Source organism: Gnatocerus cornutus, chromosome 6 (genome assembly GCF_029298725.1).
Source record: "Gnatocerus cornutus isolate USDA-ARS CGAHR chromosome 6, icGnaCorn1.1, whole genome shotgun sequence".
NCBI classification, from domain to species: domain Eukaryota; kingdom Metazoa; phylum Arthropoda; class Insecta; order Coleoptera; family Tenebrionidae; genus Gnatocerus; species Gnatocerus cornutus.
The window spans coordinates 13124621-13149362 of record NC_142238.1 but is presented as its reverse complement, the minus strand read 5'-3'; the positions used below and the strand labels follow the sequence as shown (position 1 = coordinate 13149362).

General features: G+C 35.8%; 1 protein-coding gene across 1 annotated transcript in view; it reads right to left on the bottom strand.

The window, feature by feature from the left end:
• Nucleotides 1–12612, bottom strand: part of futsch (microtubule-associated protein futsch) — a 43673-nt gene extending 31061 nt beyond the window's left edge. Inside the window, exon 1 of the mRNA XM_088039228.1 lies at nt 12314–12612. Within this exon, the coding sequence (XP_087895354.1) occupies nt 12314–12458 (145 nt within the window). The 5' untranslated portion in view covers nt 12459–12612. The remainder of the gene's footprint in view (nt 1–12313) is intronic.
• Nucleotides 12613–24742: the final 12130 nt, after the last annotated feature.

Sequence of the window (24742 nt, the reverse complement as noted above, 5' to 3'; positions counted from 1 at the left end):
ACCTTTTTGGATTCTGCGTCAAATTTTGAGTAAAATGAGTATTTTAAGATTGCTTCATAAATAAGCGACCGAGTCTGAATTAAAGACTGAAAGGCCGCTAACTTCTACATTGAAAAAATGAAAATATTAAATTCGAACTATCTAAGATTGAAGTTGCGAGAAAAACGATTTCGAAAAGGGTTTTTTTTTATATTTGCCATAATTCCAGAGATATCGGGCAAAATCTTTTCCGGAGCTTCAATATTTTGGTCTTCTGGCGACAACCAGAAATTTCAAACGTGTCTAACTCAGTTATTTTTTAACTGACGAGAAAACAAGATTAGACAGATAGTTTAGAAACGCGATCAAAAAACAAAAATTCAATTTTTTTATCCCTTGGTATAATTACAATTATAACATAATTAGAGCAGACTTCATTACTGAACGCCGGTTTCTTCGTTTTCGAACTGTATTATTTGAGTGTTACGCAGTGCTGTTTCTTAAGATTTAATTACGTTTCAATTATTCAGAAGTCTGCTCCTGACGCGTCTTACATTTAATTATTCCATATAAAATTGAATATCTAGCACCGAATTCAGAATCTCCATATTATAGCCTTTCAGCGTCCATCTGGATAAACATATTTATTTAGATTTAGCGGAGTTGATTCGAGCATCTCTTTGATTTATCCCACAGATAATCTGTTTACATATTCGTTGCGTGTGATATGTTTACATGTTTATAGTTCTGTCTGCTATTGGCATTTGACGGTTTATGGCACTAACCTTCTGGTTTGGATGTAATAATGACGGCATTATTTTATAACGACATGGAGTAGTAATATATTCTTAAATGATGTTGTGCAGATGACAGTGTTGAAGATGTGCCAAATCAAGTCCTTCGCGTTTATGACCCTCCCATTATACGATATAATTTTCAAAGGTTTCATGCTAGATTACGTTTCAGACCTCCAACATGTGCGAAGGAACTGAAAGCAGATCCCTGTTTTGCTCTTTTTATAGATATTTCCCCCACGTCCATGAAACGTAACTCCAATAAAGCAAATGTTGTCTTTTGCGACTGAGCAATTATTTAAGGCTTCACTTGGTAAATGTGACCTTGCTGAGTATTTCGGGCTAGGATGTCATTGCATAGTGAATCGATCACGATTTCAAAAATTAATGAGCCGCAAACTGGACTTCTAGATTACGGGCACCCGGAGTTTAACAAAGCCACTAAAACATTCATTGCTCCCGCTGGAGTTGGAACATGATGATGTGTGCTTGAATTTTAGCCCCAAAGGTTTCGGCTACAAATTACTGCGGGATTCACTGACGCGTAATACTTCAGACGATTTTTGTCACTGACATTCCATTGTTACGAGCTTTTTCCATCTAATTACAGCTTTAACTGTCGAGTAAGCTCAAGATACGCGTTTAACTCAAATGCGAAATTCATGAGCACCGGATGAATTTTTCTTGAGGAAAACGCCTTCTTGTTACGAACGATTATCGAATTCTAATAACTTTTCTAGGTGCGTAGAAGACGTAAAACTTAGATTTTCTCCCGTACGTGTACAAACTTAATTTAACTGGGGCTTCTGGAACGTTTTCCTGTTTTATTGACAATACACTCGCACTATTGATCTTATTTTACAGCAGTCGTCGTCCTGATAGAATATTTTCCATTCATAAATCCTCCACCTGCACCACACCGAAAAAGGGAGGTAAATAAGCGCCATCAATTAATTTAAAAGAGCTCCTTAGATCCGCACCCGAGTTTATTCGAAAAAGCTTTTGAAAACTTCAGTTATGAAAATTGCTGCAGACAGTTCCAGACAGACATCTTGGCGCCTGTAATCGTGACTTCTGCGCTATAATGGAGGAGGTGTGGTTATACATGATTCATTCCAGACAATTAAAAGTCGCGTATTGTTGCTTATCTTTTCATACCTACACTGCAAACAGTGGGCAAGGCTGCATAAAAAATAATAAATTTTTACTCTCAAAATAAATTATACTGTAGTAAACACAACGTTGCGTCATTCGCGAATGCAAACAAAAAAGAGTTATTACAGCTGCTGTAAAAATTCTACTCGGTTATGATAGCTTTAGGAATTAAGACCAGCAAGTCGTCAATTAAACTTGAAATTAAGTAAGTAGACTTGAAAATAACTCGTAAAATTTTAGGTGCAGTCAGCTTAGGATTATAAATCCACTTCCTTGCGAACCGAGCTGAAGACACTTATTAAAGTTTGTTTTATGAGATCTTTCAAGGTCAATCTTCGTCTGCTAAAAGACTATTTGTAAACCCATTAAGCTTCATTGCACTGTAAAATTAGTTTACCATGATGATATAACATACATGAAGGGTTGGTAGCTCACGAAGATGATAACACAAAGGAGTATTGTTGAGGAAAGTTTTAGATAACTCTTGTAAAGTTAACAAAGTGGAAATTATGACAACGTCTTAGAGCAAAAATTGACGATCTTAATGTAAAATTACACGGATAGGAAACGCTCATTATTTTCATACAAATATTTGACTCAAATATTTGGATGTGGATACAAGAAAATCCACACGTGTGCAATTTCCTGCTTAGATAAATTCATTAAAACGAAGCATCAAATGCGTCGGAACAATATTTGTGGTAGTTTAACTGGGCTTCTGTTTGGTAATGAATTGTTACAATTGCGTCCAAAAATAATGCACCATGGTATGAACAGAATATGCACCCAACAATACATTTTACCCCTAGAACTTTTGGGTTGGTCTGCTTGAGATCTGAGCGGTCAGTTTTTGTACAGGGGTGCGTCAGACAACCAAATTTTATTTACAACTTATTACTCGACAACTCTTGAAGATTGAGTCGAATAAACAACATGGTATGAAGAACATTGAAAGAAATTTTGAATCTATGTTTGTATTCTTAATCAATGACCCCGATCCCACTATAAGTTGATTGCAATTAAATTAATCACGCATTTAATTAAGTTTGATTGCTGACAATTGATGGAATTAAATATTCATTTTAATTAAAGATGTAATTTTTAATTTCTATTGATTATTGTAACATTCATTTTTCTTCATACAATTCACTTTCATTGCTAAAAAAGTAAATTTTAGAACAATCGATTTTTAATTCTGATCAATATAAGTAACTAAGTATAGGCCGGTTTAACGCAATAATTTAATTGAAATTAAATTAAACTTGCAACTTACTTATGTCACTTTAACATAATGTTAAATATTTCATTTCATTCTAAATTGTTAGAGGTACAGTATCACTTTAGCAGTAGATTGTATAAAGGCACATTTAACAATCCTAGTGCTGTTAAAAATTTGGCAACAATACTAGTGTTGGTAAATGCGTCTTTTCGCAATTTCTTGATTTTGCTAAGCTGTTTAAAGTTTTACTGATTATGGCCAACTAGCATTTATAATTTTTAGTTTTTCAGATGTAAAAACCCCAATAACGTTATTTGGTTTCGTAAAAATCTTTGATCAAAATTAAGGATTTAATTTTGTTTTTGAAAACCGGGTGTATATTTTTTTTAATTATTTGTCTTTAGCTAAAAATATTGTTTTTTTCAATTTAGACATAAAAATACATTTTCTGTCATTGTTTGAGACCTAAGAATCTCAAATTTTCTTCATTTTTTCACTAGTAATTAACTTATGTTTCTACTAACTAGTAAGTGAAAAAGTTACATAACAATGAGAGCTAGTGATTTGACATGTCAAAATTGACAATTATATTTTTATTTAATTTAAGCGAAATTTGAAAATTTTCACACTACACTTTTTAGCTAATCTAAATTTTAATCATTCCTCAACTCTATTATTACAAGTCCACATTAGATTAAAACAAAACTCAACTTCACACGTTGAGTAATCTACCTACATATATTATTTGTCTGTATGTCCTGAAACTTTATTTCCAAATATCTTTTCCTCAATTTCAGTAAATTTAAATCCACAAAAAGGCTGTAATTTATTGGGGATCAATTCTGGTCATCAGACAAGACCCACCACTTGAGGGTGATTATGTTTATAGGGTCTTGCGATAAGTTTGGTGGAAACTGTTTAAAAAGTTAAAGTCATAAACGCTCCACAGTATTTATACGTTTCTTTTGCCATCAGAGCACAGCAAAATAAGACCTAAATAATTTTAGAACAGGGTTTTAGCAAATATTGAAAAATTACCATTTTATGACTACCCAGATGTGCTGGGACGGTCAAGATCAGACTCGTACCTGCCATGGCGAGGCCCTCAAAATGTTTTCCAATGCTGTTTGGAAATAAGCAATGGGATGGTGCATTATTTTTGTACGCAATTGTACCCTCGCGTTGTCTAAATGATGTCGGTAGACAAAGCATAAATGTTGTCTCGTTAATGCGACCCATAAATTAAAACGATTTAGCTTTCCATTCGTGATTCATGCTGCAAAAATTTTGACGACCGTTAATTACCAACTGTGCCGAAATTGTTTCACTGGGCCAGAGATGTGGGCGCTTTTTCGGATAATGCTTTTAGTAATTCGGTGTTAATTTATAAGCCGTTGCAAAACAAGCAAAACAGACTTATACATAATAGATTCCATATAAGGTTCTCATGTAATGACCCTTTTACTATTATTAGTGCTTTTGCCGCGGTTTATTAATCAATACAATCAAAGAAAAGCGAATTTAAAGTACAATAGTCCGACCCTTCTCTCCGGCAAACAACTTACAGAATTTGTGAAGCTAATTAAAAGGTGAAGGACTCATTTTTCTTGCATCAGACGCTTTATTTAAAATGGAGAGCTAAAATATAAGTTGTTTGTTACTACAAAACAGCCAGAATTTCCAAATTCTGGTCGATTTTGAGTTGAATTTTAAATGCGAAAAATTTAGCAAGTAAAATGAATGGGTCAATTTTAGGCATATATTTATATTTTGACATTTTTCCTAAAGATGGTATTTGATAAGGCACCTTTGAAAACACTAGTAACCTAACCACATTAACATAACTTAAAACTCAAAAAGATTCAAATTTTAATTACAAAAAAACGTTGAAAATATTAGATTTGTCCTAAAATGAAATTTTCTAAAATCTGTATTTCTTGTTCTAAAATTTTGCTTTTTGACGCAGTTACTGAACTTTTAGAAATAGTACCCTCACCAAATTTCATTGTCATAACTTAAAAAATAACAAGGATACGAATTTCAATAAGAAAAACGTTGAAATAATTTATTTGTCCTAAAATAAATTTTTCTAAAATCTGTATTTCTATTTTTTTAATTTTGCATTTTGGCACTATTAATGAACACTTTAAAGATAGTAACCTTACCAAATTTCATTGTCATAAAGAGGCAATTCATGGACGCTAAACGATATCGTAAAACATAGATTGTTATACAATTGGACATACAAGTTTTTAGCCCATTTGATTAGAAAATTGCTAAGTAAGTGAAACTTCAAATTATCGAAACTGGCCAAATCAAGAAATTTCGGTCGTTTTCTCATAACATACAACCTTCTGGACCAGATGTCGTACAAACGAACTTTCAACTAGTGTCAGCTTGTAATTATACTGATGAGATAAAATTACATGCAAGTTGTAAACAACAAATAGAAGAAGAGCGTCTCTTCAGCGTTGTTACTAACTACTGGTAATAAAATCGTAGACCACATTCTTTGTTAAAGCAGTCATTGCACTAGTTCAATAAAACAAATTTGCGTACTGGGAAAACGTCCAAAATGACGATCGTTACAACTTCAGATTTATCGTCACCGTGTAATAAATTTCTCTCTTCAGCAATCGAAATTTTTCACCGCCATCGGCAACCAGAATTGGGTTAGACTCGCAAATATCCCATTTGGCCCAATATCACTCCCCCAATCTTATTTTTACAGCGTAACCTGTTCTTGATGGCTCACTTTCGCAGCATTTCAGGCAATTAGACCTCATCGTCATGATTGTGTGACAGACGTGTGCTAAGTGCAGACAACTTTCTGAAGGGCGCAATTTCGCCCAGCAACCGAAGGAAAATTGCAAATTCGGGCAGAGGGTGAACTGCGTTCTATTGATCGAGAAAGTTGTGTGCGCCGTCGATGTGACCCTCGTCGACGCGCACCAGGTCATGGAATGGTGCGCATACTTTTCGAATACGTTTTTGATTTATTTTGTTTTATGTTTTCCGGGAGAAGGCAGGTGGTTTTAAGGAGGATTTAGCGATTGAGGTCTTATCCGTCTCCAACAGACTTTTTCAAAGGTGTATAATAAGAGAATTTATGTGCAGAATTCCAAAGCTTGACTTGTGAAAACTCGATGTTCAAATCACGTTTGTTCACGTTCAAATTAAATTATAGCTGGAGGGTTTTACGGGAGATTACTTCTTGTCTTAATGTCGCGTGTATGTATCGATCGATGCTTATTTTCACCCCTTAGTCACAACACTTTTTCAAGCTTTAATAAGGTCACCACGAAAAGTTTCACCCCAAATCGCACAGAACTTTCATCACACATGAAGAATAACGTGGAAGCGGAAACAAAAAACATTGCCATGGGTTCAGTTTCAATAACACGAACTTTCACTATAGTTACACCTTACAGTAAGGAGCTTACAACTTTAAATTGTCAGACATGCGAAAAAGCACCTTAGCGTTATGATGAGGAAACTTTCACCGACACCCGCTCACAATCAATTGTTACTGGAGATTCTAATCTGATAGTTCCAAAACTGTTGTATTAAAGACGTTCCATCACATGTATAAGAAGTTGTTTGAACAATAGGTAAGAAGTCTGAAGATTTTCTACAATTCCAGAGAGTTTCTTCAAATAATTACATTAAAATAAAGTTGTAGATAAACGGTACAAACTGTTGCGTGTGGAATTCTTATCAATGGAAACAACTCAGTTGCTGTTCTAATGGAATGTAATAAAAAGTAGCACTACTCGGAAGTTAACCCAGTTACAGAGCTTAATAAATTGAATTCAAAGGTACTCTCAGTAACGAAATGGTTATTTACAGTACAAGAGCCAAGACTCTTCGATGCGAAACGAGCGGTAATGCGAGCGAGCTTTCGCTATGAGGTTTTCGCCAGTACATACTACATACTACGTCCTTGAAAAAATATTATGCATTTCCTTATCAAATACTCAGATCTATCGACTTTTTGAATGAGATCGAAAAAATTATGGGGTATAAACAATAGCAACTTTGTTCGTATCGAAAAAGTTTATGGGTAATTTTGATTTGTCATTTTACCCAGAAACAACCATTTTCATCCATTAGCGGCGTAATAAAGAATTAATACAACAAAACCATCATAAATCCCGCATGTCATTATCGATAAAATATGTTATGGCATTTAAATGTTAGAATTCCTCGTAAAAATCTCCATAAAATCTTCTCAACGTTTCGAATCCAATATTCATTGCTGCCTGGTTCAATACTCATGTTTTGAGCAAATTATTTGCATTTTTCCTGTCCTCTGAAACAATTCGTTTATTATTCATGTCGTGAAAGCTAGCAAAACCTATCCTGGCCATTTCACATTTCCAACGAAAAATAAAACATTGAAATCCTTCTTTATTTATAAACGGTACATTCATTACCCAAATTTGAAAAAAACTCTGTATTTTCCAATTAAAGAAGCTGTACAACATTAATCAGAAGTTCAGCCACGATAAAATTTATGCTCGTTCCTTCAACTCGCAACAATAAGTTATTACGAGTCCCTTTAGAGAATTTTGACTCGAATTTAAAAAAGCGCAGTTTGGCTTTGGATGAAAGCTCAAAGTCGCTACTCAAACAAAATATTTACGAACTCAGCTCAAAGTCGAAACTTTTGCTCTAAAAACTTTCAACATGTTGCTAGCTGCAGTAAAGATCGTTCACTGGAAAGTAAAAAAGAGACGGAACGTCTCTTAAATATTTAACTATTCTCGGAGGGCTCTTAAGGTAATTAGTCGATTTGGGATTCGTTAGTAAAAATGTCACTTTTTAACCAAAAGGGTCAGTTTTAACCTGAAAGTTTGGACATTTTTAAAAAGACGTGGCCGCAGAGAAAAGAATCGATAAGCTCCTACAACGTACGTAGGAGGAATGGAATATTACGGAATTAGAAATAATACAAAGATTTCATTACAGAGAGGTAATAAATTTGTTAGTTCTGATTTAACAGTAGTTACACGACAATAAAAATGAATGAATCGATATTAGATCAATAAGTCTACGCATTTTCCCTCGTTACTCGCAAATAATTAATGTCAGAGTAGTTTGGAATAAAATTCACATTGAATTTTCAATTTGAGACGAACAGAAGAGGTTTTTAATTAGTAATCCACGGCAAATTCTCCCCCATTAACGCATCCAAACTGAATTATCTATTCCGCACCGTAACACAGACTCAATTATTCGATACTAAATCAATAATTTGCAATTAACTAGTTGATATTGACGTCATTTATAACATTACCGCCGCTGTTCTATTTTTTCCTATCTGTATTTGCTCACCCAGCTCTTCCAGAAATGATGTATCGCCCCCATTACTAAATTGAATAAATTTAGGTGTTACACTTTCGCGAATTCTGATGAACCGGGTCGATAACCCCAGCCCTTACATGAACACATTAAAGAGGCATCGCCCCATGAATTTTTAACAACCCGCCGATTAAGCAGACAAAAATATCACAATAAAGACATATATTCCAAGTGTTGATCCAACCCCAAATGGCGATATCACCCCTTATATCATCACGCGCACTTGTTTACTCTCGAATTTTATAGGCGATGTTTGTACAGGATTACAATGGGGTTGTAAATATCTTCAGACAGTGCACACATAATCAGCTTTTATTTTTCGAGCGAGATAAAAACAACACCGACAACTTTACGTTTCTATAAATTTTCATTTTTTTGGGACGTGCGGTTTTGCATAATGCGGGAATTTTCTGGGGAGAAGTTTAATGTCGCCACGTTATTTTGAAGAGTGGTAAAGTGCGAACTCACACGGCGACGGGGTCGTAAATTCCCCGTTTGAAAATTTCGGGCTACTGCGGGATTATCGAGATAACGCAGTAAACAGCCGACATACGCCCTCCTGTTTAATTAAAAGTGGATTTACCCCAATTTTCCGTTTTGCCAAGTGAATTATCCCGTGGCAGCTAAATGTTATAAAACTTGTTATTAAAGTCGAAAATTATCAATCAAATTATTTAATGAGCGCACTGAGGATAACGGCGGCGCTTTGGGGGTGGAAAATCCCCTGATATCTTCGCTTTAGTGCCATTCAAAATAACAAATTGCAAGCCAGTAGCATAATGGCATTGGAAGTGAGCTCATTGCCAATTCTCAAGGATCATATTCCACTGCAGTGATATTAAAGGATGAAAGGAATCAATGATTCGGAAGTGTTCCAACCACGAATATTACTCAAGAACAAGAAAAACGCCTAATCCAAATGGATGGATTTGGTGATGGCGGAATTCGATAATGAATGACAGAATCCTTTCAACACTGAAGAACTGCAAATTTGTTTAGCGAAACAAAAAACGGATCACTCAGGAAGTCTGTAATTTTGTTAAACAAAAAGGACTCTAAAAGGAAAAGAATGGAGCTGTACGCATTGTTAGTCTCTGTTATGATTTGCAGGAAACGTCAAACGGAAAAGTTCGCAATTTTAAACTGAACTGTACACTTCCATTTTGTAATTTCAATTCACTACCCAATAACAACTTTATTGGCTGTTGATAGCATAATAACCAATTAAGTGGTGCCGACATTTCAGCGAAACCATTAAAGAGGTGTAGCATGTGAAGCTCCAGCTTTCGGAAAATTCTGCAGGAAAGGTAAACTCAACCAATTCAGATTGCGCAATTAATATTCCGACTGCATTTCAAAGTACGTAAATTCTCCACAGATTACGAATATCACGTACAAACTTCAATCTTATCGTGTGGTGTGAAGTTTATTAGCAATGCTTCATGGCAATTATTCCGTTCTCCACAATCTAAAAGAATCTGGAAAATTAATAAAACAATAACTCGCGGGCTTTGGTTTTAATATTCCCGAAATCAGAGCGTAAGCTAAATATTTGCTTTAAATTAAATTTTAATAAGTCGCGTTAAACGTTGTAAGGAAAATAAATTTCGCCTAGTCAGAGTTTTTCTTCCTGTTTGTTGGGGTTATTGATTTCCTTTATAATGTATGGCATTCTTGTGCCGGAGTTATGAGGCAAATTTTAGAGCTGAATAGACCGACTGATTTCAAGAATAACGTTGCATAACGTTCTCTGTAAAATTACAAATATATTGTGTGGTGCGCATGGAGTGGAACCATTTAGATTTCGATCAGAACGTGTTTATTTCTTATCGCTCAAATTGTTCTTCCAAAATTTACGGTGCACTTACGTATCAATAAAATATTTCGCAACCGGATCGTAATGCGCGATATGGATATAATTTTAGTGCAGAAACTTTCTACGCTAAAGTTTCCAACTTCGATATTTTATCGTTTTTATCTAAATTACTTGCATTTGTCAACAAGCGTACAACGAATGGGTACAATAAAACTAAACGAGAAAGAAACGAAAAAATCGATAACTTGGGAGGTCGTGCGTGGATGGAAGATTCTAATAATTTGGAGTCGAGTTTTTCGTGATAAAACGACGAACTCATGATTAGCTTTCATGTGTAAATTTTAATACGGCGGGACTTAACTAAGCTTAAAGCACAGCTTTTATTTCAAGCTTTCTATTATCTACACCTGCTAGATTACGTCTCCATGTTCCCATGCCTGAAATTAATCTTAATCCGGGGATTTACTATTGTTTGTAGTCAAGAGCAAAGCGGAAATTTCGAGCAAAAATTAACTTTATTTTTGAACCACACAAGTTGATATAGAGTGAGTCAAAGTACTTTTTACGTGTCTATTTTGGTCTAATGACTGGAATCTAATGGTGCTTATTTTACTCACAATTTCCTTCCCCCGCGACGAACTATTTACATTGCAAATCAAATAAGCACCTTCGTAGCGCATTTTTTGGGGCTCTTCATACATACACGAGTATATGGGGTTGGGAATTTCAGCGAGAATGTCAAAGAACTTCACCGAAAATGGCCATAACATATTCATATTCAATTTCATACGGAAGAGCTGTGCTACTTTTGAAGCAGAGAAAGCCAATTTGAAAGATTTCAAATATTCATTGCAGGAATGTACTATTTATGGGTCATTGTGCATCGGCAAAATTCTTCTTCGGAGACAAGTTAATGTAATAAATACAGTTCTACTGAGTACCGTCATAAAGTTGGCGTTTTTTGATTTGCATGCAGTTTCGCATTATTTTTATAGGAATTTCGGATGTTGCGTCGCGTGCTAACTTTGAGGCATCAGAAGGCACATAAATCTGGGGCTGAAAGCTGAAATTGCCTTCGCCCTCCCTAATATTTTATTACTTTATTATTGATTAGCGCAGAGAAAGGATGGGAAAAAATGAAACGAAAATATCCACAGTGAATGCTAATTATTTCTTATTTTTGCACCGCTAAAATATGCAGCAATATTTTATTTTTTATCCGTCACCGCCAAAACAACCGCTGCAAATTTGTTTGTAAATTCTCACCTTGATGCTGCTTGCTCAAGATAAGACAGAATTTACGATCTTACTTGCATACGTAACTGCATAATTATGTAGTCTTCGAAATCTGAGTTTAATTTTGAATTTAAAAAACGATGTGCATTCATGTCCACACGCACACGCACGTGTCCGCTAAAATTAGCTGGTATCCTGTGAGTGCATTGTCCCAAAAATAGCATCTCTATGATATTCTAATCACATCGACATTTTTTTGATTAGACTTTCTGTCAATGGCTTGCGCAACATGACATTACGAAATCGTTTTGACAGACTACAGAATCGTTGCGCATGTCCTAGAGTAAAAATCGAACACCACTATTAAAAAAATTCCAATTAAGGATAGTAACCAATAACGGAATTCGTTTTTTTTTGGATTAAGTCCATGAAGAAAATGTTCATTGATGGTAAAATTTGCACGGTGCATTTGAAATTCTTCCACATCTTTAGCGAGTGGTTTACAGTTGCAATGCTTTATTTATTGCATGCAAAATGGGTAATATATTAATTTTGCAAACAGTTATAAATAATCAAAGTGGAACGGATAAATCTCCCCTGAGTTAGAGGTGTGTCGCACCGTCTTAATCAACCGGAATTAACATAATAACGGACTGATAAATCGATACAATTCGAGGTCCTGTTACAATTTTAATCCTGGCGAAGGTCGCGTTTTGGAGGATTCGCTTATTTCTTGTGGAGGTCGCTCACCTTTGGCAACTCTCTGGAGGATGATGTCCTTATGTTCGTTGCAATGCGGTTCCCCGATGACGATGAGGAGGTAGCACCCGGTGAGAGGGCTGGGGGGTGGCGGACCCCCTTTGTCCCCTTCAGACACCCCGTTCACAGCCTCCATCCGTCAAACCCTGTACTCCTCACAGCCCCAAAATTATAGTTTTTGTAAGTTTAAATCGACCGCTTAGGGTCAGGTCACACTGCTCCGGAACGCACCGGAGGCCAGACGACTCGCGAATGCCGGCCGGCGGTGCGCTATGCAGTAGCAGGAGTCCCCACCCCCTGGCAGACTACACCCCCACTCAGCTGACTGGGGGTGCGATGTGGCACATAGAGCTTAGAGGTGGGACCGAAGAGGGCGAAAGCTCCAACTGGCCTAATTTAGGCACGTAGAAACACCGAAAAAGACGCGACGACTACTAAGTGATCGTTTAATTTATTATATTTAGAGGGGGCACAGATTCGAAGCGCCTACGGGCGCAGGGACAGTTTTGCTCATTTTTTATGAGTTTATTTGAACTCGGGCGGACGAAGCGCTGACTTAATTTAATTTTTTTACGTTGAAAAAAGTAATTGCATGAGTGGTACTTGTAAGCTCTCGAATTATGGCAAAGCTTCGTAGTATCATTCGAATTCAGAGTGCAGTGGCGACCACTTCAGATTTGTCCTCTTGGCAGAAATTGCATTGGGGATCTAGACTTTATGAATTTATCATTTAAGATAAAAACGAAAGAAATTTTGAACCAATTTTAATTTAAATGTCGCAACTCCCAGTTTCTAGAATTGTCTTTACCACTTTCAATTTCCGTTTATGGATCTAAGTACATAATTTACATTACCTCGAGTAAAGTACAAAATATTTCATTTTAGACAGATATTTGGTTTAACATTTTTGCTTCATTGAACATTACAGGCACAGTCAGTTAATCAAAACTTGATATTTGATCAACTTATTTTAATAAGCCCTTGAAAATTTATTGCAAAAACCTCCCAAAAGCGCTTCATTGTATAATCTTGTAAATTTTCAGTACTTCAGTACCAAAAACAAAGAATTTTAATGTAAAATCCGTTTAAACAGGCATAATAATCTGTAACTACTGAAAAACATTTTTTCGAACTGAATTGAATCCTTTTGTTTTAATTTTAATACGCGAACAAATCATATTCGAAATAAAATGTAACAATGGGCTGAAACTGAATTAAAAAACATAATAATTATGTGTTCCATTAAACACGAAATTGCTTGTATTATATTTCTGTTCTCTAAATTTTGACCTAGTTCGTGTATTGATAGAGTCGCAAGTCCTGAAATGGCCTGAGCCAAGAATGGAAATAAACCTCTCCTTTGACAACTGGGAATTTTCATAAATTTTGTCTCGACGTCGTAAAAATCGTAGAAATTGAGTTTTCTGCATTCCAACAAATGAGATAATTTTCAACAAAAAAGTAAAAGTGATGGATGCATTGCGGCGTTCCTAAAATAAAACTGATGTTTTAATTTGTCTTCTCGTCTTCTTTCCTAGCTCTTTAATGGCTACATAGATAAATGACGCAAGTCGCACTCTCGCTAATACCTCAAATAAAACACAACAGCCCGAGCTTGCCGAAACTAATTTTAAAACATTTAATTTGAAGTTTTCATCATGGAAATCTAAACTTGGATATGAACCGAGGGTTCCTGAATTACCCCATCAATTAGCGAAGTTAATTATTTGCATCAGAAACCTTAAAATGTGGTGCAATTATGAAGTCTTGGTTACTCATGAATGAAAGTTTGCAACACGCCAGAAGGACGAATATTGCCGTGGTAAACGAGTCTCTCGTGTTGTTCTGTACACGGCCCATATCACTTTAACAATTTCTGCTATAATTTATCCAAAATCGGTACATTCCCCACAGGATCCTATCAAGTTAATAAAGTTTGTTCAATTAAACTTTAATGAAGTTGTAACACTCGATAGCAATAATAATTAGAAGTGGTGGTCTCCGCAACAAAATAACAAAAACTTTAATAACAGAAGGTACCAGCACAATTTGCAATTCGCTTTGAGAGAAAATAACAGACTAATAAAAACGCTTTACTTTATTTGACGGCGTTATTAGTTTGCTGTGGACTTTTATTTTTCAATTCCTCTTCGAGCATGTTCTTCGGCTCGATTAAATTTTAAAAAGCGAGTAAGGTGTCACGTAAAATAAACAGAGACGAATTCAGTATTTAAATATTCGAAATTCATTACGAAGTCTGAGGTTTGGATGTCAAGGGAATCCCTCTAGCAGAACGTGTAATCACCGCAACGAGGAAAAAATAGACACCAATCGCTTTTTATTCTCGCTTCTTAATCGCACGTCAAAACCAGAAAGCCACGCGAAATGGAAGCGCAAATAGAAAACTGAAAAGTGACAGGTTTTGATCAGATCCTTATTAGCAATTTTCTTTTCTGGGTACTGAAAACAGTAACGTTCTCAAGAGATCGAATCCGTAAAACGTGTAAAACCTTACAAGCAATCAATTCCGCAAACCGCCACAAATTCCACTTATTTCCGGTACCTCATCCTGTAATCGCGTCTAGGATGGAAACCGTAATTAAAAATTTTCGCTGCTAATAGCGCGAGATTAACGACATGACCTGAGAAAATAAAGTGTAAGATTGACAGATCCTGACCGAAAGTGAGGAATTTTCACGTATTTTATTCAGTTGCCCGTTTCATATGCAGAAAAGGTATTAATTTCATCTCTGTTTCACGAGCGGAATGTTAATATATTTCGAGCCGTCAGACTGATGCTTTATTTCAATTTTATTCATATTCAAACGCTCTAACTTTAGCTGAGTTTTTCTCTAATAAGCTCCCGGAGTTGTATAATATAAATCATTTATTTGTCGTTTTAAGACTGTATCTATATCAAACGTTGGCAGGGTGGTAGTTTTTCACTAAGAAAATACTCAACTGAACATTACAGGATATTTGAGGGTTTCTGATAAAAATAAAGAATTCAGTTTTTCTCCGTTTGACGATCTACCACACTTTTTATTCCGTTTTTACTACAGCACAGATAAAGTATTGATGCAACATAATAACTGGCGAAATTGGATGGATGTTGTAACAATATTCCAAGTTTCTGTCGGGGGGGGATTGGAAATTGTATAAGCTGTGGTCTTGTTGTAATTAACTAATCAATCTGCTGACATTGTACTAACAGGAGTTTTTGCGAAAGTTGAGAACAGAGTTCAAATACTGAGATCGATAGGGAAGCTGAAATTATCAATTTATAAATATTAAAGAGGCGCGCGTTTAATTTGAAAACGAAAGATGTGCAAAAGTGGGGGAAGAACAAAACGAATAATTTCAAGCATTGGCAATTCAGTTATTTTAAAAATATATTTGGATTCTTCCTAAAATTCTGCCATTTTTGAGAAAAATAAAAAAACTGAAAATTAGTTCAAGTTAAACCCCAAAAAAGTCTAATAAATCAAAAATAATTTCGTAATAATTTCATACAAATCTCATTCAACGAAATTCGTTTGGTCTCTACCTTCGCAGTGTTAATTAATCGACTTGGTCAGCATTTATTATGAATTTAACTTCTGCAGTTCACTCGTTTTAGGCACCATAATGAATACTCGGGTGAATTACTACACGGCCATTAATCCGAATAAATTGTTGGGTGTGTTCATTCCTTATTCTGCTCTCTTTGTTAAGTATTTCAATATTCAAATTCGCCTTTAATTAAAGACAATTAGTAAAGCGTCCGATCGCTAAAACTGCGTCTTCGAGAACTACACAAACTGATAAAGAAGACGATGACTTGAGATTTTTCTCTAACCATGCAAACACTCGTACATTCCACTTCTTTCTCGATGAATGAATATTCCGGTCAATGCATGAGAAACATTTGATGCAATTAAACAAAAAAAGTCCTTATAGAAATCCAAGAGGGGAATAGTTTTAAGGAGGGGATAGTCTGCAAGTATTGAGCTGGCAGTAACACGCAAGCGTATATACGCTTACATTCTCCGGATTTCCGGTTGGCTCCGGTCTGTACACTGTTTTATTGGGCCAGCTGATCCAGGTTTGAAGGAATGCCGCCTAATATCCCGTGAGAAGGAAAAATACAAGTAAAATTCTTTAGAAATGTCAGTTTTATCACAGATCGTGCACTAGTGCAATTTGCTGAATCGTACCATTTGCGTAAAGGTGGAATTATACGGGAATGGCATCTTTTGTGAACACATCCTGGAAAAACTCCAGGATCACGAAAATTGTCCCTCACACAATGTGAACGTCGTTTGGGTTACACGAACGACCATTTAGAAGGTCCTTCGGGCTTGTGCTTTTATTCAACTGATCGAGATAGTCCTTAGAGTGCTACATCAATGGCCGAAACAAATATATTAGGCGGAACAATTTATTGTGCGACTCAAGTTTCGGTACATTTTGACCATTAACCATTAACGTTGGAGCGGAAGGAAGTTTACACAGAAAATAATACTTACATCAAGTTCACGACCCTAAATCCAATTAAATAGTACGAAAACAGCAGAATAAACAAATAAACCCGTTGATAATAAAGGAAATTATTTTTTAACGTTAAAACAATAGTACATTATTACACGTATTTCATAAGGCGAGTATTGTAGCACGAATGAGTCAAATAGAATGAGTGCTACAAGTCGTCTTATGAAATGAGTGTAATATACTATTTTTTCTACTTTGCATTGTAAATAAATGTAAAAATTGCATTTAAAAAAAATTATTTTCGATTAGAGATTTTTGACAAGTTAGGTTGGTGACAAAAGAGGTAATGACATTTGTCTAACAAAATTTCAATTCAAATAATTACTGACGTTTTCTGAGTAATTTTGCAAAATTAGGTATTACAACGTTTGCTTTTCTTCTGATTTATTATTCCTAAATTCACATTTTCGTGATCATGATGATGATCATCATTCAAGTGTTGATCCAACGTTTAAGTGTCGGCATAATAACATAGCCAACATAACCAAAAAAAATTACTGTTTTGCGTGCTATAATAAAAACAATTGTTTTTATTGTGAAACGCGTTTGCGTTTCACAATGAAAGTATTGTCAACGCAAAGTAGAAAAAGTAATATTTGATTGCCTTCTCTCAAGAAAATCGGATGATGAATTAGACATCCACAGAAAACAATCGCAAAAAATTACCCGCAGCCGTAGCCATACATCATCTCCAATAAGATACCAAAAAACTCTTCAAACTCTCCCAAACATTTCAACTCCACCTGTATCCAACAATCACTTCTTTCACTAATATAAATGTTCCTAGACAATTAGCATGATTTTGGAAACACTCCAGAAGAGGCCTTACTAGTTGTAATAAAACCCTCGATACTTGGTTTTGTTATAAAATCCGCATTACTTGCGTCACAGTTGTTACATTAAAATAACAACGAGCTATTGTTGTGAGCTTTAAGTCTGATGTGTCCCAAAGCTTCAACACATTGTTTCTTCCTGATGTTTCTCGTTCATAATCCTGCGAAAAACAATAGTGGAATATCAGCAGAAACGCGAACTGTGTCAGGATAATTTATAATTGCCATTATTAAAAAATTTCACGCCCGAGTTAAAAAGGCAACGGTTAAGGGTCCTTTCACTGTGGTTGGACGATTAAATGGGCGTTTTTAAATATAGTTCTTTGTGATTTTGGCAGGTATTAAAAGGGTGCTTTGTCAAGTCGGTCTCTGAATTAAAACAAAACGAGAAATGAAAAATTGGAGATGTCGATGTGACCTAGAACTTGAGCCGTGAAAGATGATCTGTTGAGAATGTCATTTCTGAGGATTCACGTCAAATGGGAACAGATGGATATTATCTTAAAACTTTCTATTTGATAACTGAATTAAATTCATCCCTTTAAATTCATAAGTCGAACAAACATTTCCTTAGTCAGAAATTGTGTATTTGAATTCTCACAGGGCTCTCTTAATCCGATTTAAATGCTGCCCCTAATTAGTTTAAGAATTCCGTCGTTTAAATTATTTGAAACTACTAACAATGAAGTCTTGAGGGGCCCAACCACAAGTATTAATTATTTTTCAGGAGCTTCAACGAAAAAACAGTTTAGAGTTGAGTTGTGGGAAAAAATCGTAATAAATTTTGTTTCTTTAGATGACTTGAAGCTTTAGTTGAATTTCAAAGCATCTATTTCTGCCTCAATTACCCTAAAACACTTCTTATCTTATCCCGACCCTTGCTGAACCGAACTCCTAATTTCTGCTTAAGATAATTGCGTGGAAAACCCATTTGTCCTCCCCGGATTTTCCGGTCACTTTCTGTAATCCTGTCCAACTTGTCCCGATTCCAGTACATTTCTGTTTTCCTCACGTTCGCAAAGAAAATGGGGTCTCAATTTTAAACCACCCCCGAAAAATCTTTTTCTCATCTCAATCAACTCTCAAATTAATCCGCGCACTTTTCGCCAGATTTCGCTCTCCAATGAAAAACTTTTCCAATTTCCATCAATTCGTTTTGATTAAGAGAAACATTACTTATTGATTTTGTGTCTTCCATGCTTTTGCATAGGCAACCCACCCGGCAGTTTTATCTCCTCGTTCAGAGTCTCTTCTTCTTTCTGTGGTCCTGGTCGAAATGGCGAAGATGGTGCGCAAGTGCCGCGCATTTTGTTTCCTCAACTTCTTCACGCAGCCTCAGATATCTTCGTGGGGACGTCTACCGCCGTTAACACCTACCAGTGGTCAAAGAAGACATTAATAGGATTGACCAGTAGGAGGGGTATTAGAAGACAGCTGTCAGCCGTCTATCATCCATGCCACCGCGACGTCACAATTCTCCGTTTCTTAACAGGATTGTAGGATATGGAGAGAGGTCACGGCCGACAACCCCAAAAGGAGAGATAGACGAGGCGAAATTGATGATGGATGGGGTTTCGTGGGAACAGGATGACAGGGAAACTCATAATGTGGCAAAATGAAGTGCGCAAGGTGAAACGAAGTGATTAAGATGAGGTGAAGGGATCACGACGAGGTGCTGAGGAATGCCATTATCTGCCCACAAGGATGCTAATTTTGATAACATCAAAACTTGAACAGGGGAGATAATTATTAATTAATTAAAATGATGTAAAATTAAATTTGAAATATGATCAGGCATTGAAGTTCTTCTTCTGGTGACTGTTGAATAGCTTCTAAAATTGCAATCAATTTTAATAATAAGTAAATTTTAATAATTAGAGATTTTCACATTTTTTATTTGGCAAAAAATGAAGAATTAGGCCCACTAACATTAAACTAACAATAAGTTTTTTACGTCAATTTAACGAACAAAAAAAGAAACGAAATTCTAAAAAAACAGCACAATTTGACTATTGTCAATTTTATTAGCGTAGTTATAAACGCTCGATATATTAACATTTTCAGCACTTAATACTGAAGCGGTCCATAATTTTTGTAACTTATTAATTACGTTCAAGTGCCTACTTTAAAACCCTGTCGCATTTTTCTCCAATCTCTGTAATTAAAATGGTTTCACGTAAACCATTTATCCTCCTTTGCTTGAAACTTATTGTTTTCCGTTCCAGAAAATTCGTAATTAAAACTACGTGCTATGAAATCTTTATAGTATAACGTAATTACAAGAAACTGTAATTTTCAGAACAATTTGCAGCGACATGATTGAGTTTCTACTTCGTAATCCTGCTGTATATAAACTCATGATTTAAAAATTACGAGACTGTCAAACCGAGATTTATAGCACTCTTAATTTTCCCCCGAACGTAATCTTAACGAATCAAAAGATGGGATAAACCAACAAAACTCATCTCAGAGAAAGTTGCAATATCACCACTTTTATTAATGAAATCAACTTCAGCACAAAACAGTATAGTTCAGCCAAGTTGGTCTGAGCCACCATAAAATCATAAAAATTAGACGGCAGCCACAACCGGACAGTTTGCGGTATTTTGTCATTTATGACGAAACATCTGGCCTGTTTAGGGATGCTGTTCTTATCGCAGGGTGCAAACTTGAGCAAATAAACCCTCATTATGTGCACTTGAGAATTTTTTGAAGCTGTCCCGTTGCGGTAGCCCGCAAATTTTTATGCTTTTATGGTAGCTCAGACCAAGTTGGCTGAACTATAAAAAGGGAACCAGTTGAGAAGCAAGTTTCGACTTAGAAAATTCAGGCGAAGCTCCCGTTCCTGAAAGGGAGCTTAAGGAAACTCAAAATTTACTTCCTTTGTCAATAGTCCTGGTTGTCTGCATATGATAAAGGCCTTCCACATGTCCCACATATGACGTAACATTTATGGTTACACATGGTTGCTGAATAGCGAGCATAGTTACTAGGAGAACAGCGAAGCGAGGAGGAGTCCCGAAGGAACGGATCGAAGCCGGTAATGTAGAAACCTGCCAGGAAAATACGAGAAACTGAAAAAAAAATAGACAAAAGAGGGATCAAATTTTTTCAGTAGAAATTTGTTTATAATTAATGATGATTATAATTCGATCGTCTTCCAGGAGATGTCGGCGATGACCTCTTGATTGATTTTTCCTTTCTCCCACTACAGAATCACATCAATTGAAATAACAGGTTCTCTGTCTCTCTACAGAGTTTGGTATCTTTCGTTTCACTCCAAGGTTTGAATGAAGTAAAATTCCATGCTTTACGTTCACATACGTATTGTCCCGCTCACGTCTAACAAAAAACTCATATTATTTTATTAGTTATTTTATTAATATTACGGCCACTGTTTCCTCGAAAGCAAATTTCTGTTTTCTGGCTTTTTCCAGAAAATTTTTATATAACGTACCAGGATCACATGATCACCGTACAAGTCGACGGTTGACTATAGGAATTTGTGACGTTCCTAGCAGAAATATCCCCATGGACTCAATTTACCCGAAAAAACATCCAGAAGATCCCATCATTTGTGAAAAAAACACATTTGAACCAAGATCAATCACAATTAAAAAAGTGAAATCGACTGTTCTATTATTATAATAAACACAATAATATCAATAAATGATCTAATCGTGAAAATCGCATTCCTGGAACTACCCTTGCAAGTCTTTCACCGTGATTGTCACTAGGAATATTTCCCGGAATCTAAAAAAAGAAACGTCCAAACTGAATGAAAAAGAATGAATAAATACAGCTGTATTTCATATTTTGATGCGAGTCCCTGCGTGGAGAGTTCTGTAGTGGTTATAATCTCCTGGTATAAAGTGTTCTTCATTTGCATAAAATTGTTAAATGGATTCAGAAAGAAGACGTGGGTTCGGGCCGGAGTATACGTAATGAGTCGTGTAATTTGTTTCTGCTTCTGAACGGATTTTTTTCTGTTTTCGGCGTAGAAACGCAAAAAAGTGTGTCATCTAGTCTTTGGAAATTAAGCAATAAAAGCAATTTTTTTCCGCGGAGTTATTAAAAAATCCTGGTACAATAATAAAATAATTTTTCTTCGACACTTCACCACTTTATTTCCTGCTGCCAGACGACACACATGGTCTCTCCTCCTTCTATTCCAACCTATTGAATACTATCACTTACCGATACGAAACAACAACATTTGTTTGCGCTGATGCACACGCTAACATATCAACTTTTGCAGGAGTATCTAGCAGGACCGTAGGAATGCCGAGAGGTTTCTATTAATCACATCGTGAACTTGCACGACTAAAACTGAAATCTCCTCATACATTCTGGAACACTGGTGGTTTGGAGCTTGCAAAGGCGGTCCTGGGGGTTGGCTGAAATGCTGGGGCGTAGCCCTATCACCTCGTGCACACTCCCTACGGCTATCATTTATTCATTTTACTCGGCATGACAGGCCCTGAAATTTAGGGAGTAAGTAATAAGAGGAATTAGGAGGGGAGTGAAGAGGATTGTGGCTTCGGAGGTAATGAGTGGTGTTTTATTTGTCTTGATGAGATTGATGGAAGAAAGAATGGTCGCTCGAATGCTGGAGTTGAAGCTAGGAATTTCGTAAAGGATCCAAATTTGTGGGCGTTGGTTTTGATATGGTTTATCATTTGATAGTGATAACGACATATGCTCGCTGTGGAAAAATTGTAGATGGAAATTTTAAATTTCAATTACTCCGGAATTGGTTCTACAAGTGCGCCGATTCTGCAAAAAATAGGAAATTGCCTCTACGCCACCGGGAAATTTTTTTTAGATATTTATACCCAGTTTTGTCGCAGCTTTAGGCGGGTACTTAAAAATCACACATGTTTATTATTCTCTACAGTTTATTTAAACGTTGAAACTTTCGGATTTAAAAAAAGTATGCGCACCTATGTTTTTAAAAATCTCTAATGAAATTTTTATTTGTAATTCATTATAATTCGGAATATTATTTATCCAAGTATCTTTCAGAAAAATCGTTACAACAATTCGATTTTTACTTTTGAATCAATATCAGTAAGAAAATAGCCAAAATGACCCCAAAGCAATTCAAACAGCTTTTGCAAAAAAGTCAAAATTCTACAGATCATTCTGAAATGATTTTTTTCGGCGGATTACTGGAGTATGCAGTCACATGCTGCCGCGAGCTTTATTTATCCTGCTCTTGTGAAGATGCTACCAGTTTAACCCGTCAATACCCAAGATTGTAATTGGGAAGGCTGAAATCAACATCTCGCAATTGCTGCTTTCCTGATTATTGGAATACGACTTTGAGCTTACTTTGGGACATTCGAGGAGCAGCGATAGCTGTCTACCTCCCCACAAGGTCCAAAGACCGAATGCAGGAATTGTCACAGATTAAGTTTATTTAGCTTTCACAGATTCATCTCATCACCGAGAGGAAAGGATGGCGCAGGTTGCCAGCGATTTTCGACCAAAACGGTTCGGATATTTCAAAAAAATAGAGAAATAAAACAGGAGACAGGCGGATTATAGTGCGCTATAAACGTACCTACTCATATTGAACTAAACAAGTTTGTTTTGTTTTTTTGTTTAAATAAAGTCGGAAAAAAATAATTGGTGGACTGAGTATTGGTAAATCTACAATAAAATCGAAGTGGTTGGACCAATCAAAGGGTGGAATTTGTTGCAAAGTTCCTACTGTAACAATCATAGTTATTAATTTTAATTGCAAGTTTAGTAAGTGCACTGTGAACAAAACTAAGCTTTCCACGACATTATGGCCTCCTGCTAACTAGAAATAGATTTTGTGCTCTCCGGAATCGCGACCGTATTTTCGAAACAGCCATTCCTCCTGAGAGAGAGATCCTTTCTTTCGCAACAAAAAAATAAGTTTGACGATGTTTGACCACCACTTATACAACAAAATCCTCGTTTTACTTTTCACTGTATTTTTATGCTATTTAAAAAAAAAATTGCAAAACAGAAATTCGCACAATGCTCTATCAGTTCATACCTGCCTGTTACACGAAAAGGTAAAAGCATCTCGCTTCGTCAGAAGGAGGGTACGTGGTTGATAAACAACAAAGATACTGAAAAACATTGTTGAACATTGTGGAACTGTAATCACGACTGAATTGAAACATCTCTGATTTTCATGTTTTCCTCATACCACGAATACGATTTTGAGCTTAGTTTGGGACCGTCGAACCCGTCGTCGTCGTTTGTTCGTCCACAATAGTGCCCGCCGCTGGTCACACAGTTAAATTGCTGCAATTAACTTATTAAATAAATTGGAAGGAGTGTCTGAGACAAGCGACCACAATTTTGTAAATTGAGAAAATGTTTGACTTTACTTTTTGCGGAAATCATGTCCATAGGGTCCTCAGTCCTTCGTAATTAATTAATTTAACTTTTGCTTAAGTACTTTTCATTTTAAACACTTGCTTGTTATGTTACCCTGTTGATCAGAAAAGTAAAAATCTCTCACATCGTCTGTAAGTACTGTGAAGTAATAAGTTGTGCAAACGACTCGTTCATGTTTTTCAACGGATCAGGGAAAAAATTGTATAGTGTAACATTCTAGCCAAGATGATATCTCTTTCTATTCATGTTTTCCTTATGATAGAAACGTACTTTGTGCTTGGTATGGAACTTTGCAGATAGATCGTCAAGTTTATTTATTGCTTACTTATAAGATTGTGTAAGTAGGTATGTCTTATTTAAATAATAACAAAATAAAGAAGTTTTTTTGAAGAATAACTCTAATGTTTTAATGAGCAAACTTTAGAGATTATTGGAAAAGGTACAAGCTCAGTTTTTAATTTGGTGCTATGGACTTTGATATAGTGAAAAAAGAACAAAACAAAATACCTCCACTCGTAGGTAAATAAAAATTGATTAACATTTTTTTAGCGTGGTTCTATCTGTAATTACGAAATTCCGTTTTATGATCGGTATGACACTACAAATCTCATTTCTCCGGGATAATTTTATGTTACAACAAGTAAAGAAAGCAACCACCACCAAAATTATTTCGACC